At 47.2% G+C, this 14,854-nt stretch overlaps 1 protein-coding gene across 1 annotated transcript in view; it reads left to right on the forward strand.

Moving 5' to 3' along the window:
* NCAPD2 (non-SMC condensin I complex subunit D2) overlaps positions 1-10,688 on the forward strand; it is a 40,486-nt gene extending 29,798 nt beyond the window's left edge. The window contains exons 15-32 of the mRNA XM_004387264.2: positions 1,404-1,643; positions 1,955-2,129; positions 2,463-2,547; positions 4,233-4,366; positions 4,722-4,854; positions 4,953-5,037; positions 5,115-5,279; positions 5,628-5,797; positions 6,547-6,658; positions 6,734-6,857; positions 6,939-7,094; positions 7,434-7,611; positions 7,698-7,792; positions 8,294-8,374; positions 8,537-8,720; positions 8,912-9,041; positions 9,146-9,301; positions 9,562-10,688. Coding sequence (XP_004387321.1) covers positions 1,404-1,643; positions 1,955-2,129; positions 2,463-2,547; positions 4,233-4,366; positions 4,722-4,854; positions 4,953-5,037; positions 5,115-5,279; positions 5,628-5,797; positions 6,547-6,658; positions 6,734-6,857; positions 6,939-7,094; positions 7,434-7,611; positions 7,698-7,792; positions 8,294-8,374; positions 8,537-8,720; positions 8,912-9,041; positions 9,146-9,301; positions 9,562-9,647 — 2,489 coding nt within the window. The 3' untranslated portion in view covers positions 9,648-10,688. The remainder of the gene's footprint in view (positions 1-1,403; positions 1,644-1,954; positions 2,130-2,462; positions 2,548-4,232; positions 4,367-4,721; positions 4,855-4,952; positions 5,038-5,114; positions 5,280-5,627; positions 5,798-6,546; positions 6,659-6,733; positions 6,858-6,938; positions 7,095-7,433; positions 7,612-7,697; positions 7,793-8,293; positions 8,375-8,536; positions 8,721-8,911; positions 9,042-9,145; positions 9,302-9,561) is intronic.
* Positions 10,689-14,854: the final 4,166 nt, after the last annotated feature.

Here is a 14,854-nt window from a genome sequence, read left to right on the forward strand (position 1 = left end):
GTACCAGGGCTGACAGTGCTGACCGGGAATCAGTGCAGGGCAGGTTCCAGTAGGCCGTGCCTATGTTGCTTGGGAGTGTGATGTTCAGCACATGGTGCAGGTAGGCAGGAAGGAGGGGTAGATTGTGATGTGTGGAGCTAAGTTGGATATGGGAAAGATGAGAGAGAGGAGAGAGGAACAGAGGCCAAAAACATACACGCAAACAAAAAAGAGTGCTAAGGGAGCTTGCTATTGTTGTGGAGAGATGAGAGTCTGAGAAATGAGGAAAAACAAAAATGAAAAATAAAGAAAAAGAGTGAAAGAAAAAATGAATAAATTGAGAAACTGGAAATGAAGAAAGACAAAAAGGGAATAAGAGAGAGAAGAAAACAAAACAAAGAAACAAAAAAAAACACCAAAAAACAAGAGAAAAGAAATGCCCCCAGGGATGTCCCTGTGCGTCTGCACAGAGTAAGGGAGTAGCTTCCAAGCCACACGGTACTGCCCGGCTAGAAGGGGCTCCCAAGCCGAGAAAAGAAAAAGAAAACAAACAAACAAATCAAAACAGAACAAATGAGAGCAAACAAAGAAACAAACAAAAAAGCCCCGGGGGTCCCACCAGCGTGGCGGCACAGGCCAGGAAGCAGTTTCACAGTCAAGCGGTGTTTTGCAGCCTTTCCGGAAGAGGCAGAGATGGCACATGGAGCCAGGTATTTGAGGGAAAGGAGGGGGAGATGGTGAGAGGTAAGGAAGAAACTAAATAAGCAGAAAAAAGCAACACTAGCAGCCAGCAAAAGGCACTCAGGGAGTCGGCCATTGCAGGCGGGTGAAATCCAAGCAACTCCCGGGGTGCTTCCCTGCCCAGAGACTGTGGCTTCAGGAAGCAGAGGAGGCCGAGTGTGGGTGAAGAAGGGTGGGGGTCGGAAAGCCTATATCACTGATTACCGGTTGTTCTGTCTCTTGCTGGAAGCTCCGTGAACTGCCCTCCTGAAACCCTGTTCACTGATCTCCGATAGGAGTCCAAGATGGTGGATCCGTGCTGCGGTAGCTGATAGGGGACCTCTACATGTATCTCTCCTCGCTCTCTGTTCTCAGTCAGTTTCTTATTCCATTCAGTGCTTGGCTGAGTTCTTTATCTCTTCATTTGATGCTTAGGGTTTCAGGATTGATGTGTGACTCTGTTTAACTTAGTTTTTCGGATCTTTGCTGCTGAGGGACGGCGTGGTGCTTCTGACTATGGTTCCATGTTGCCTGGAAGTCTCCAAAATCTAGGAATCTTTTGAGGAATGGACCAAGATATTTTAAAATAGGTTCTAACTCCATACCTTCCTATTGTGGAAGGAAATACCCAAAGGTGTTTATAGTTGTTGTATGCCCCCATATATCCGTGAACAAAAACCATCCTGTAATTCTCTAACTCCTAGGCACAACAGTTTCCACACAGGAGAAGAATCCCCAGGGGTCTGCAGGGAGCATGGGCCCAGAACAGAGTGTCTGTAAGGACACGCCCAATATGTTAGAGCCTGAGAAATCCAGGGAAAATGATGAACTGGTGAAGCAAGAGATGCTAGTGCAGTATCTGCAGGACGCCTACAACTTCTCTCTGAAGATTACAGAGGCCATTGGCATCATCAGCACAATGATGTATGAAAGCACAACTACAGGTATGCCTGGTCCCTTTCTATAAGGAGTGGGTCTTGGGGTTGGTAAAACCAGCCTCATCCAGATTTTATTGATATTTCTCTTCTTAAAAAGGCAGGAATTCTTTCTTTTTGTTTGCTTTGTATAACCCCATGGCGCTTATGTTTTAATACATACAGTATTTTATGATAAGGACGTATAGGAAGAGTCAGCATTTTTAGGGAAAATGAGGGAAGACTCCACTTGAATGTTGCCACATTAAGTAAAGTTCTGTTTTTAAGTATTGGGGGAGTTGTACTGAGCAAATGGGTGACGTTTGTGTCTGTCCTCTCAGTGGTGCAGGAGGTGATTGAGTTCTTTGTGATGGTGTCTCAGTTTGGGGTACCCCAGGCCCTGTTTGGGGTACGCCGCATGCTGCCTCTCATCTGGTCTAAGGAGCCTGGTGTCCGGGAAGCTGTGCTTAATGCCTACCGCCAACTTTACCTCAACCCCAAAGGGGACTCTGCCAGGTATATGGGGTACTTTTGCCTTTGCTGACTTTTTTGAGGTCAGTTTCTCACAGGACTTTTCTATTTCTAGTCTTCTGAAGGAGGGCAGGCATCCTTCTAGAGAAGTTAAGAATCCATAGGCAGTAGGTCTGTAATGGGGCTTAGAGTAGGGCTGAACTTCCAGGGATGCCCATCCTATGCTGTTATTTGACACTGTGATGGGATTGCCTAGTTACCTGTTTGCCACATTCAACTTGTAGTCTTTATCAGTCCGTCTCTAGCTTCCTGGAATGCTGTGAAAGGTGGGAGAGCTGGGGAAAGTGTTCATGTTCCCGACCTCTGCTATTCCCACAGAGCCAAGGCCCAGGCTTTGATCCAGAATCTCTCTTTGTTGCTAGTGGATGCCTCAGTTGGGACCATTCAATGTCTTGAGGAAATTGTAAGTCTCCTCACTTCCCCTTTCTTAATTCATTCAATGAGTATTAGTGATTACTGTGTGTTCAGCAATTTACTCAGCCTCGTGAAGAAGTATAAGACTATTTGCTTTCAAGTTCCCAACCTTAAAGGAACCAACAGTCTAGTTAGTAGTTAAAAAACACAAAACATTTATAGGACAATGCAGCAGATATATAGTTCAGTGCCAAGATAAGTGGCACAGGTAATGCTTGTAGTAGCATTAGTAAGACAATAATGGCAGAACTTACGTGGCATTTAACATATGCCAGGTACTATTCTTAGCACTGTACTAATGTTAAATTGTTTAGTCCTCACAACAACCCTAGGAAATGGTATTATTTCCATTTTACAGTGAGAAAGCTGAGGCACAGAGAAGTTAAGAAACTTGCTTGTTACAACTAGTTAGTGGCAAAGTTGAGGTTCAAACTCAAGGAATAAATGCTCCAGAAAACATTCCATTTCTATGTATACTAAGGAGTACAGAGAAGGGAAGAAAGCAGTGAGGTAGAATGGCCAAGGAAAACTTCCTGAAGGCGTTTAGACTTGAATTAGGTCTTGAAGGGCAAGTAGGATTTGGAGAGTTAAAGAAAGAAGGAAGAGCATTTCTGGCAGAAAGCGGAGAAAGAGCATGGCCCACATTGGGGAATGCGGAAAATTGTGTTCTGGCTCAAGATCGTTATCTGGAAATGATAACAGAGTTGGGGATGTAGGTTAGAACTAAACTGTAAAGGTCCCTAAATGCCTTCAAGAGTATAGAACTTTAACCTTATTAGCCGGGGACCCCAGCATTGTAGTGAGATGAATCTGTTTTGAAGCATTTGGATTATGGGGACGAAAGATGGAGACAGTGCTAGCCACCAGCTTCCACTGGGAGGAGCACTACTGCCAGCCACATTTTCCTCTTCACTGGGGAAAAGAAAAGGGCCTGGTGGTGACAACCAGCCTGAGATCTCATAGACTGTCTACTGGTCAGGAGTCCCTACAATGGACAAAGGAGAGGGATTTCAAAATGACCAGCAGGGGTCTGACCTGATAAAATAGATCCTTGGGGAGATTGATCCAGCAGTAGCACTGGAGACAAGAGGTTAGGGATAGGAAGGTCACTGCAAGATGCTTGTAGGTGTGCAATGACAAGGGGCTAGACTCGGGGCTGGGGGATAGCTGTAGAACTGGATTTGATGGAAGACAAATTTTGAAGGAAGAATAGGCAGGATTAAGTGACTGGTTCATAAAAAATTAGGTGACTGAAGTTTTAAGCATATGTGACTTAAGATGGTACCATTGGCAAAATGAAGAGACAAGGAAGGATGATAGCTTCTATTTTAGACATTTGAGTTGTGCTGACAGCAAGAAAATCTAGGAATATCTAGGATGTAGTCAGAACAATAGCTCCAGATGGAACTCAAAAAGATCAGTCTCACTGTGTCATCTTCATAGAAGTAGTTTTGAAGGCATGAAAGTAGAAAAGTAGTAGATAATGGAGAGAAAAGTACCTCCCCAAGCCCTCACTTTACATTTTGAGCCTCATTTCTCCTTTTTCTTTTCCTAAGTATTGCTTTCACTCAGTTTAGGTTCTCAAAATTCTCTCCAGACACATGGGCCAAGTATAGGGGGAATTATTGTTTTTGAAATTAAAATTGGCCTGAGCTCTTTTTCTTTTCTCGTCAGCTCTGTGAATTTGTGCAGAAGGATGAGTTGAAACCAGCAGTGACCCAGCTGCTATGGGAGCAGGCAACCGAGAAGATCCCCCGCTCTCCTCTGGAGCGCTGTTCCTCTGTCATGCTTCTGGGGATGATGGCACGGTAAGGCTCAGATCCAGGCAGGCAGTAAGATAGGAGAGGAAAGGAAGGTCTGGGAAGGTTCCTTTTCCTTCAGTAATAGCAGTCAGGCCAGCTGAGCTGTATGTGAGTTGGCTACCTAAAAGGAAAATAAAATAGTGAAAAGTACCAGTCCCCGCCAAATAGAAATAGCAAGAGTCAGTAGAGCTGGAGGGATTCAGAGGGGCTGGCCCTGTGTCAGAGCCTCAGTGTAGTGTTGTGAGGCTCTAGAAGCCCTGCATTGGATGCTGGTGCCTACCCACATTAGCGTTGTCCCCCACTCAGAGTACTGTCTATTGGTTCCATGGCTGGCTTTAACTCTATGTCCTCTTTCTTCTAGAGGAAAACCAGAAATTGTGGGAAGCAACTTAGACACACTGGTAAGCATAGGGCTGGATGAGAAGTTTCCACAGGATTATCGGCTGGCCCAACAGGTATGCCATGCCATTGCCAACATCTCCGACAGGAGAAAGGTATGTGGGTGGTTATGTCCAAACTAAGGAGAATAGAGATCCTTTTATCCACCCTCTGCCCCCACCCATATCCTGTCTTACTTTCTTATTTTCTCCAGCCCTCTCTGGGGAAACGTCACCCTCCCTTCCGGCTGCCTCAGGAGCACAAGTTGTTTAATCGACTGCGGGAGATGGTCACAAAAGGTGAGCTATCAAGAAAGGCCTTGGGCAGAACCAGGTCCTTTCTCTGCAGTGGACAACTTCTCCCTTCTCCTGTACAGGCTTTGTCCACCCAGACCCACTCTGGATCCCATTCAAAGAGGTGGCAGTGACCCTCATTTACCATCTAGCAGAGGGTCCTGACGTGATCTGTGCCCAGATATTACAGGACTGTGCAAAGCAGGCCCTGGAGAAGCTGGAGAAGAGCCCCTCCCAGGAGGACCTGAGTAAGTGCGGCAAGAGGGGTAATGGGCCCAGCGGGAGGCAGCCAGTTTCATCACTTCCTGCTGTGTAGGAAGCCACACTGCCACCACCACTTTCTACAGCAGCCCCTTTCTCCCTCAGCCCACACTATCTCATTTGCCAAGAAGGAAGAGCAGAAAGGACTTCCATTTTTGTCACTGAAATTGCGTTAGTTACCACCCCCATCTCCCTACTCCCCACCCCCATCTTTTGCTTCCACACTAGTTTCAGTGGCACACGAGCAAGGGGAGGATCAGTAAAAACAGGATTCAGGGGCCTGCAAGATTTACTCATGTCTTTTTCTCCCTGTCTTCCCTCTCCACCTCCTCTAGAGGAGACCCCTATGCTCCCCACTTACCTGCTGATGAACCTGCTGTCCTTGGCTGGGGATGTGGCTCTGCAGCAGCTGGTCCATTTGGAGCAGGCGGTGAGTGGAGAGCTGTATCGGCGCCGAGTTCTTCGGGAAGAACAGGAGCACAAGACTAAAGGTCCAAAGGAGAAGGTGAGTGAAGCAAGCACCTGGACGTTTGGATCCATGTTCCAAGTATTTCCCAGATTTATCTCGGGGCATTCACGTTTCCTTCTGGGGATCTCAGCTTCTCTGTTAAATGGAGTGAAGAATCTCTGCCTCCTTGCTGCTACTATCTGGGGAAAGATTGGTGCCAACAAAGATAGAACAGTCTATCCATATTCACCCAGGAGGGAAAGTTTTAGGTAAATACAGAGTATCAAGTTAGAAACCTCAGCATAAAGTGGAGGCTCTATCCCAGGCAGTGTTTATTAAAAAATGCACACACCAACCCCTCTTTCCTGCCAGCCTTGGTTACTGGGCCTGGCACCTGATGAGAACCTTGTATGCTCTCCACTACAGGCAGTGATGTCTTGCAGACAAATAAGGCACAGAACCTTGCAGAATGGGATGTCTGACCTTTTCTGTGACCTTGAACCATTATCTGGCATAATCTTGTCTGTTTACTCCATACCGGAGGTTATATATCTTCTATGAGAAAAAGTTCAGTAAGAAATGTAGAAACATGTTTTGACAACTTAAAAACAAATGTAGGGGACCTAGTTCTCTTCCTATTTTACTCAGGAGTCTTTTCTCTTTATAGACACATTTGGCAATTCTATGAATGGTTTTGCAGAATTTGCCTTTAGCCAGATCCATTCATGTTGGGCAAAATGAAGTACTGGCTGGATTCAGAAATGCTGTCTTTGCTTACCCATGGTTCCCTGCTTCTTTCCCGTTAGAATACAAACTCTGACACCACCATTGAGGAGGAGCTGGGGCTGGTTGGGGCTACTGCAGACGACACGGAGGCAGAACTAATCCGTAGCATCTGCGAGGTGGAACTGTTGGATGGTAAGAATAATTGCTGAGTGACCTTCTCCCCAACTGAGATAACCTGAGGTAAACCCAGAGCTGTTATTCCAACAGGCAAACAGGTCCTGGCTGCCTTTGTTCCACTTCTGCTTAAAGTCTGCAATAACCCTGGTCTCTATAGCAACCCAGATCTTTCTGCAGCTGCTTCACTTGCCCTTGGCAAGTTCTGCATGATCAGGTAGGCCCTGGGTTTGGCATTGCCTTCTCAAGGAGGACAGAGGTGATATGGTTTTCCTGATGATCCTCTCCTTGCCCCTAGTGCCACTTTCTGTGACTCCCAGCTTCGTCTTCTGTTCACCATGCTTAAAAAGTCCCCACTTCCCATTGTCCGGTCTAACCTCATGGTTGCCACTGGGGATCTGGCCATCCGCTTCCCCAACCTGGTGGACCCCTGGACACCTCATCTGTATGCTCGGTAAGAGACCCCTGAGAGCTCTGAGAGTCCATAGTTAAATCAGTATGAGAATTACTAACACTATTCCCCTAGTCTTTGGTGTTACCTTAAACATCTGCTTGATACTTGACCTGTACAGGTCTCTGGCTGACTATGACCCTAAATGGAGTAACCCCTTGTCTAAAGTCTTGGCTGTAAGTTTTGCCTCTTTCCCCAACTCTAGTTTTCAACTCTAGCTAGCTTTCTGTTTCTTGAATGGTACATTATAGGGTAATAGATTCCTGCTGTGGGTCTTCCCTCCCAACTGTTAGGGTGTATCCTACAAGTGTTGTTCCCAATGACTTGGAATTTTTTTCCTAGCCTTCGAGACCCGGCTCAGCAAGTGCGTAAGACAGCAGGGCAGGTGATGACCCACTTGATCCTGAAGGACATGGTGAAAGTGAAGGGGCAAGTGAGCGAGATGGCGGTGCTGCTCATTGACCCTGAGCCTCCCATTGCAGCCCTGGCCAAGAACTTCTTCAATGAGCTTTCTCACAAGGTGAAAAGGCAGGGAGGCAGTTTAGGGCTTGCTGCAGAAGGAATATGTAGGTGACCTCATCTCTAACAAGATTCTGTCTCTTCCAGGGCAATGCAATCTATAATCTCCTTCCAGATATCATCAGCCGCCTGTCAGACCCTGAGGGTGGAGTGGAGGAAGAGCCTTTCCACACCATCATGAAGTACAGTTCCCTGGGCCTTGGGGCACATTTTTCATGTAGCACAGTGGGAAAGCACAGGGTTAGGAATTAGATAAACCTGTGTTTTACTTCTAGCTCTACTACTTTTTAGCTGTATGGCCTTCAGCAATAACTTAACGCCTATGCTTCTTTACTCCTGTATAAAATGAGGCTAATAATAACTGCCCCTTGGTTTTCCTGAGAAGATTAAATAAGATAAAGTTCCTAAAGTTGTGGCAGGCACGTAGTAGTGTTCACTAAATGGCAGCTGTTTTTGTTACTTAATTTCCATTTGAGATGAAAATTGCTCCGGGGTGGGGAGGAGCGTGGAACCTTCTCTGGGGTGTGGGAGAGGGTAAGGAGAGCAGGGATGCAGGCAGGGCCATGGCAGAGAAGATTCTTGAACTAAGTGGTGCTCGGTGAGGCCGGTCTGAACAGGTCGGCCTGAGTGGATGAGGATGGGCTGCCCTTGGACGATCACACTTTCTCCTCTTTCCTGTGCAGGCAGATCCTCTCCTACATTACCAAGGACAAGCAGACTGAGAGCCTGGTGGAGAAGCTGTGTCAGCGCTTCCGCACAGCCCGGTATGTTGCCCACTCAAGTTCTTTGTGCTGCCAGGAGCCCTGCAGGAGAAAGAGACTTCCCTGGCCCAGTGGCATCCCTGGGACTGTGGGAGACTAAGGAAGAAGGGTGAGCCTTTACTCCCTGGGTATCCCTGCTCCTCACAAAGCCCTTTTCATGTGCAGAACCGAGCGGCAGTACCGGGACCTGGCCTACTGTGTGTCCCAGCTGCCCCTCACAGAGCGAGGCCTCGGAAAGATGCTTGATAATTTTGATTGCTTTGGAGACAAGCTGTCAGATTCGGCCATCTTCAGTGCTTTTTTGTTGATTGTGGGCAGGCTGCGGCGTGGAGCCAAGCCTGAGGGCAAGGTGAGCCGCCTGCTCTTCCTAAGCAGGGATCTGAGGCACCTACATTACTGTCTTTCTTGTCCCCAGCTTGATTGCAACCAAGTTACCAGAGTGACCTGAAATAGATCTCTCTGTCTCCAATTCCTGTTTTCTTTTTAATTATAGAGATAACTGTTTCTAAGCCTGCTTTTAATCTCCCTTTTTCCCTTCAGGCTATAATAGATGAATTCGAGCAGAAGCTTCGGGCCTGTCACACTAGAGGGGGCGATGTGCTAGAGGAGCTTGAGACTGGCCAAGGGGGAAGCCAGAGAGCCCCGTCGGGCACCAAGAAACAATCCGCTGGTATGTGAGGCAGCCCTGTGGGTGGAGAGACCCAAGGTCTGCATTCTGCGATTCTTTCCTTTATTTTTTTTTTTTTCTGGACTCCTGCGACCCTGCCTTTTTAGTTTCTAGGCACCAGCACGTGGCTTCTGCTGCCTCCGACGATGACTTTGTGACACCTGAGCCCCGCCGTACTGCCCGTCGGCATCCAGATACCCAGCAGCAAGCTTCTAAAAAGAAACTCAAAATTGTCTTCTCAAGTGATGAGTCCAGTGAGGAAGGTATGATACTCCCTCCTGGACTTGGCCAGAAGGAACATAGCTTGGGGGGTGAGGCTGGTTTGATCATGTCCTACTGTGGTGGCCCGGGACCTGATTAAGTATAGATTCTCCTAACCCCAGACCTCTAGGTTGTCTTCCTCCAGTGCAGTTTGGGTTATATTTCTATAATTGATCTGGGGTTGTCCCATTTGTTCTTCAAGATCTATTTTTCACCATCTTTGTGACTCAGCTTTTTTTCACTCCTCCAATTCTTTCTATAGAGCTTTCAGCAGAGATGACAGAAGATGAGACACCCAAGAAAACAACCCCCATCCGCCGAGCGTCCACTCGCAGACACAGGTCCTGAGAGGTCATCTTGCTTGTTCCCATCCCTGCTATGCAGGGGTTCTGTGAGGCCACCTGAATCCTGTTCTCCTTGTAAAATATTTGTTTGCCTGTCTCCTTGTTTTTTAATACGTAGATGATCTTTATAACGGAAGGCATTTCTCTTAAACTAGCCTAACTGAACTGAGTTGAACTGCTTTCACTTTGGAGTATGTTTGCCAATCTCCTTGTTTTCTAATGAATAAATGTTTTTATGTACTTTTATTTTTTTTAAATAATATTTTATCGTATTTTCGGTGAGCGTTTACACAGCAAACTAGGTTTTCATTTAACAATTTCTACACAAATTATTCAGTGATATTGGTTACATTTTTCACAATGTGTCAGTCATCCTGGTTGTTGCATTTCTAGTAATCTAGTTTCGCTGCCCCCTTACCTTCTCATCTTTGCTTTAGAGTAATTGTTGACCATTTAGTCTCATATAGATGATTTTTTAAAGAAAGACAGTACTTACAGGTTATATTGTTTATCTTATGAGCCACTCTGTTGTTTAGCTAAAAGGTAACCTCAGGGGATAGTTTTAGTTCAAGGTTTGAAGAGTATCTCAGGGCGATATTCTAGGGGACTCCTCGGGTCTCAGTGGATCCAGCAAGCCTCGGCTCTTTAAGAATTTAAGTTCTGTTCCACATTTTTCTTCCATTCTATCAGGGTCCATATATTGTGGCCCTGATCAGAATGGCTGTTAGTAGTAGCTGGTAGCCAACAGTAATCGGCACCATCTAGTTCTTCTGGTCTCAGGGTAGATGAGGCCATGGTTCATGTTGACTATTAGTCCCATAGACTAGTTTCTTCTCTGATCCTTTGGTTTCCTTCTTTCTTTTTTGCTGTGTACAAGTAGAGACCGGTAGTTGTATCCTAGATGGCCATGGCCGCTCGCAGACTTAAAGCCCCAGATACTACTCACCAAAATAGGATGTAGAACATAAACTTTATGAACTATATTATCCCAATTGACCAAGTTGTCCCATGCCATGAGATCATGGTCCTAAACCTTCAAACCCATAAAACCAGTTTCACAAGGTGTTTGGTTATGTCTAAGAAGTATCCGCAACTGTGCCCCCCTGTGGTTTATATATATGAATATATGTGTTTGCATACACATGCCTGTGTATACATACACATATAATTATGTCTATTTAAAAAAAAAAACCCGTTGCAGTTGAGTCAGTACCAACTCATAGTGACCCTATAGGACAGGGTAGAACTGTCCCATAGGGTTTCCAAGGAGTGGCTGGTGGATTCAAACTGCCAACCTTTTGGTTAGCAGCTGAGCTCTTAACCACTGCACCACCAGGGCTCCAGTTACATCTATACATGTATACATATGTACATACATATACAGTCATGCATCACTTAACATCCACAGTAAGTTCTGTGAAATAGGAAGTTATGTGATTTGGACATTGTGCAAACACCGTATTATTATATACAGGTAGTCCCCAGATTACGAATTAGTTCTAAGTCTGTCTTTAAGTCGAATTTGTCCATAAGTCGGAACAGTTAGGTACGGTTCATATCTAACATTAGTCAAATGTTTGTCTTAGTGTATAATGTACCTTCCTATACATAAAAAACATTAAAGAAACACTTCCAGATACACTAAAACATCTTTAACATAGTAATACAGTGCACATCGCAAAGTAGTGCACATTTGTTATTACAAACCATTGTATGTACCTTGAATTTTTAATATGATTATGGGGGCTGGTTCATAACTACAGGTACGTAAGTTGGACATTCGTAACCCAGGAACTGCCTATATAACATAGGACCTCAACATATATGCAGTCCGACGTATATGCAGTTGTTGCCAAACGGGTGTTAAGCGGCACATGAACTGTATATACCCATACACATATATGCATACATACATAACCACACACATTTTTTTTTGGTTGTTAGTGGTGTTGCAAAATTATATATGTCTTATCCTTTACCAAAAATGTCCTTTTCTCTTGTGTATTTTTTAGTGGCATCCTTTAACTTGGTCAAGCTGTGTGTACTTCACCCACATTCAGTGCTACATTTCCTATTACCTAAAATAACAAGTGTCTACTATCTATAGAGTGATTTCCCTCTACCCCCATCCCCAGTGAACGTTGGTCTCTGTATATATACCTATTCTTGTCTTATAAAAAGTTAAATCATACAATAGTTGTCCTTTTGTGATTTATTTCACTCAGCATAATGTCCTCCATATTCATCCATGTTATGTTTCAAGAACTTATTATTCTTTATGGCTGTGTAGTATTCCACTGTATGTACCACATTTTTTAATCCATTCATCCATGATGGGCACTTAGGTTGTTTCCATCTTTTTGCTATTATGAATAGTGCTGCAGTGACTATAGTTGTGCATATGTCTGTTGGTGTCTCTTTTATTCGATATCTGGGGTATATACCTAGGAGTGGGATTGCTGGATTATAAGGTAGTTCTATTTCTAGTTTTTTGAGGAAATACCATACCATTTTCCATAGTGGTTGTACCATTTTACAATCCTACCAGCAGTGGATAAGGGTTTATGTATTTTTAGATGTTTTTCCTAAACTTGTCATTGTTTCATCTTTCTCACTAAGCCCAGATTCAGGCAGCAGATAGAGGGTTGTCAGTCCAGAAAGAGGGCAGGCCCAGGAGTCCTCCTGGGGCCTGTCTCAAGATCTGCCAAGCTTCATGCTCCCTCAGTGTTTCATCTTGCCCTTCTCAGCCTCCCCAACCCACACACGTGACAAGATTGCTCCACTCAGGAGAATTATGCCAGTGCCTACATTCTAGATCAGCAATTCTCAACCTGGGTACAGTTTTACCCCTTAGGGGACATTTAACAATGTCTGGAGCAGTCTAAATCCACCAGCCGCTCCTTGGAAACACCATGGGGCAGTTCTGCTCTATCCTGTAGGGTCACTATGAGTTGAAAGCGACTCGATGGCAACGAGTTGGAGATATTTTTTTATTGTACAGTTGGGGGTGGGGCTGCTACTAACATCTAGTGGGTGGAGGCCAGGGAATCTGTTAAACATTCTGCAGTGCACAAGTCAGCCCCCCACAACAATCTGTGCCAGAAACCCTGCTCTAGACCAAAGGCTGGTTTGCTGTCTGCCCTCCCCACCCCACCCCCACTATGTTCCCTAATCCCATATCTGAATACGGGTGAATGACCTGGCTGGGCTGATGGAAGGTCAGATCATGATCCCCTCCAGCTCTAGAGGGAGATAAGCTCTGTCTACCAGGGATTCCTCACTATGTGGAAGGTCTGTAGGCAGTCAAGCCCCTCAGGTGCAGGCCATACTGCTAAGCCTGCCTCCCTAAAGACTGTCCAACCCTATCCAACACCGCAAGCCTGGTCTCTGGTGAATCACCTGGAACAGGAGGCAGTGAGTCTGCTGTCATGACGACACTGGTGGCTTTGCTGTCATGACAACAGCAGATTGCGTCAGTAGTATTTCCTGGGCACTGAGCTCCATCTTTTTTTTTTTTTTTTTTTGGCAGAGGACAATAATGAAAAATGACAAGCAAAAAGCAAAGGGGAAGATGGTGCTTCAGAATCATGCTTTAGACAGCACAGGAGCATGGACGGGCTCTAAGGCCTTTTGTGGGTAAAGGGTAATGGACCTGGTCAAGCCTCAGCAAGATTGGAACTCACGTCTGCCAGTGCAGGCGCCTCCTCCGCTTCCCCCACCACACTCAAGCTCTAGAAAGCTCCCTCTGCAGCTGGCGCTTCCCACCCTCTCTCCCCATCATATGCCCTCTTGCCCCGCTCTTGATCTTCGTGAAAAGCCTGGCACCAGCCACGCAGATGACTGCCAGGTGTGGACACAGCCTTGGCTCTGGGGCCCCAAAGAGGGAGGGCAATCCCAGAAAGGGAGACTGGGGCTGGAGTGTGGGGTGCAGGACAGCATGCTCCCTGACTTTTAAGCAAAGGTCGGCTAAACTTAGCCACAGGCTTTCAGCTAGAAGGGCAGGGGGCTGGTCTCAGGTTACACTGAGCCAGCAAAAAGGCTCCTGGATCCCCCTCCCCTGCACCTGCTGATGGGCAATGTCCATTCCCCCACTCACCTCAGAGCCCTCGTTCAAGTGCTCAGAACCCCAGCCCTCCTTTCCCTCCTGTGTGTGGTGTGAGCATGAGGGGCTGCTCCCACGAGGTGTCCAAAAAAGATCCTCTTCCCCCTATTTTTCCCTTTTCTGGGCGCCTCACCCTGCCCCCAGCATCCCCTGGGCGAGCAACCAGTGAAGGAGAGTCCCTGGCTCCCAGGCTTGCCTGCACGTCCCAGGCTGGGGAGGGACTACCGCCCTCACGTCCGCTTTCGGCTCTGGGCTGGAGGGAGTGAAAGGGGCACTGTCTCCCACCCTGGGCGGCACAGCCCTCAGGTTCCCAGGAGTGACTTTGTGGGAGGCCTCTGTCCCTGCACCAGCCCAGTCCCCCTGGGGCCGCAGCCCGGGGCCGGGAGAGCAGCTGATGCACACAAGGACTGGTTTGTCCGCCCCAATTATCGGGCCTCCGAGCTGCCCGAGCTACAGGACACGGTGACCTCCAGTGCAGAAACCTCCCCCTCAAGCCCTCTGTTGAGCCTCCTTCTCTTCAGGCGCCAATGCCCAGCGCCCAGCCCAGGCCCCCGACCCCGAGAGGCCGGGAGCCAGGGGACGAGGAGGTGGAGGAGGAGGAGGTGGGGGTTGGGAAGGGCTCCGCTGGAGGAAGCACCACTCCTCCCCCCCGGGTCTTTTCCTCAGCTCTTCCTATGTCACTACCGAAGAGTCTCGAGGAGAGGTTCCTCTCCTTTCCCACCTCTCTGCCTTTGAAAAAAGGGGGAGAGGGTGGTAGCGTGCAGCTGTAAACCGCCCCGGGCTCCTACTCCAAACCTCCATCCCACCAGCTCCCAAAGTCCTCTCGTTTCATTCACGCAGCAACTTCAACGTCTGTGGCTCCCTGATTTCCTCATTTATCATCAGGGCCCCAATCCTCGAGCTATAGTCCCACAGCAAGGTCCTGGGCTCCAACACTGTCCCCCTCCCGCATCGGGTCAATCTCAGCCCCCTCCCGCTCTCCATCCCGGAGCCCACACGCCAGGTGCGTGCGCATTTGAAGCGCAAGGCAGGGCCGGGGAAGAAGCGGGGGAGGCCGCGCTACTCGCAGTTTTACGGGCGCACGTAGCTCAGGCCTCAGGGCCCTTGGG

Source organism: Trichechus manatus, unplaced genomic scaffold (assembly GCF_000243295.1).
Source record: "Trichechus manatus latirostris isolate Lorelei unplaced genomic scaffold, TriManLat1.0 scaffold00182, whole genome shotgun sequence".
Classification (NCBI taxonomy): domain Eukaryota; kingdom Metazoa; phylum Chordata; class Mammalia; order Sirenia; family Trichechidae; genus Trichechus; species Trichechus manatus.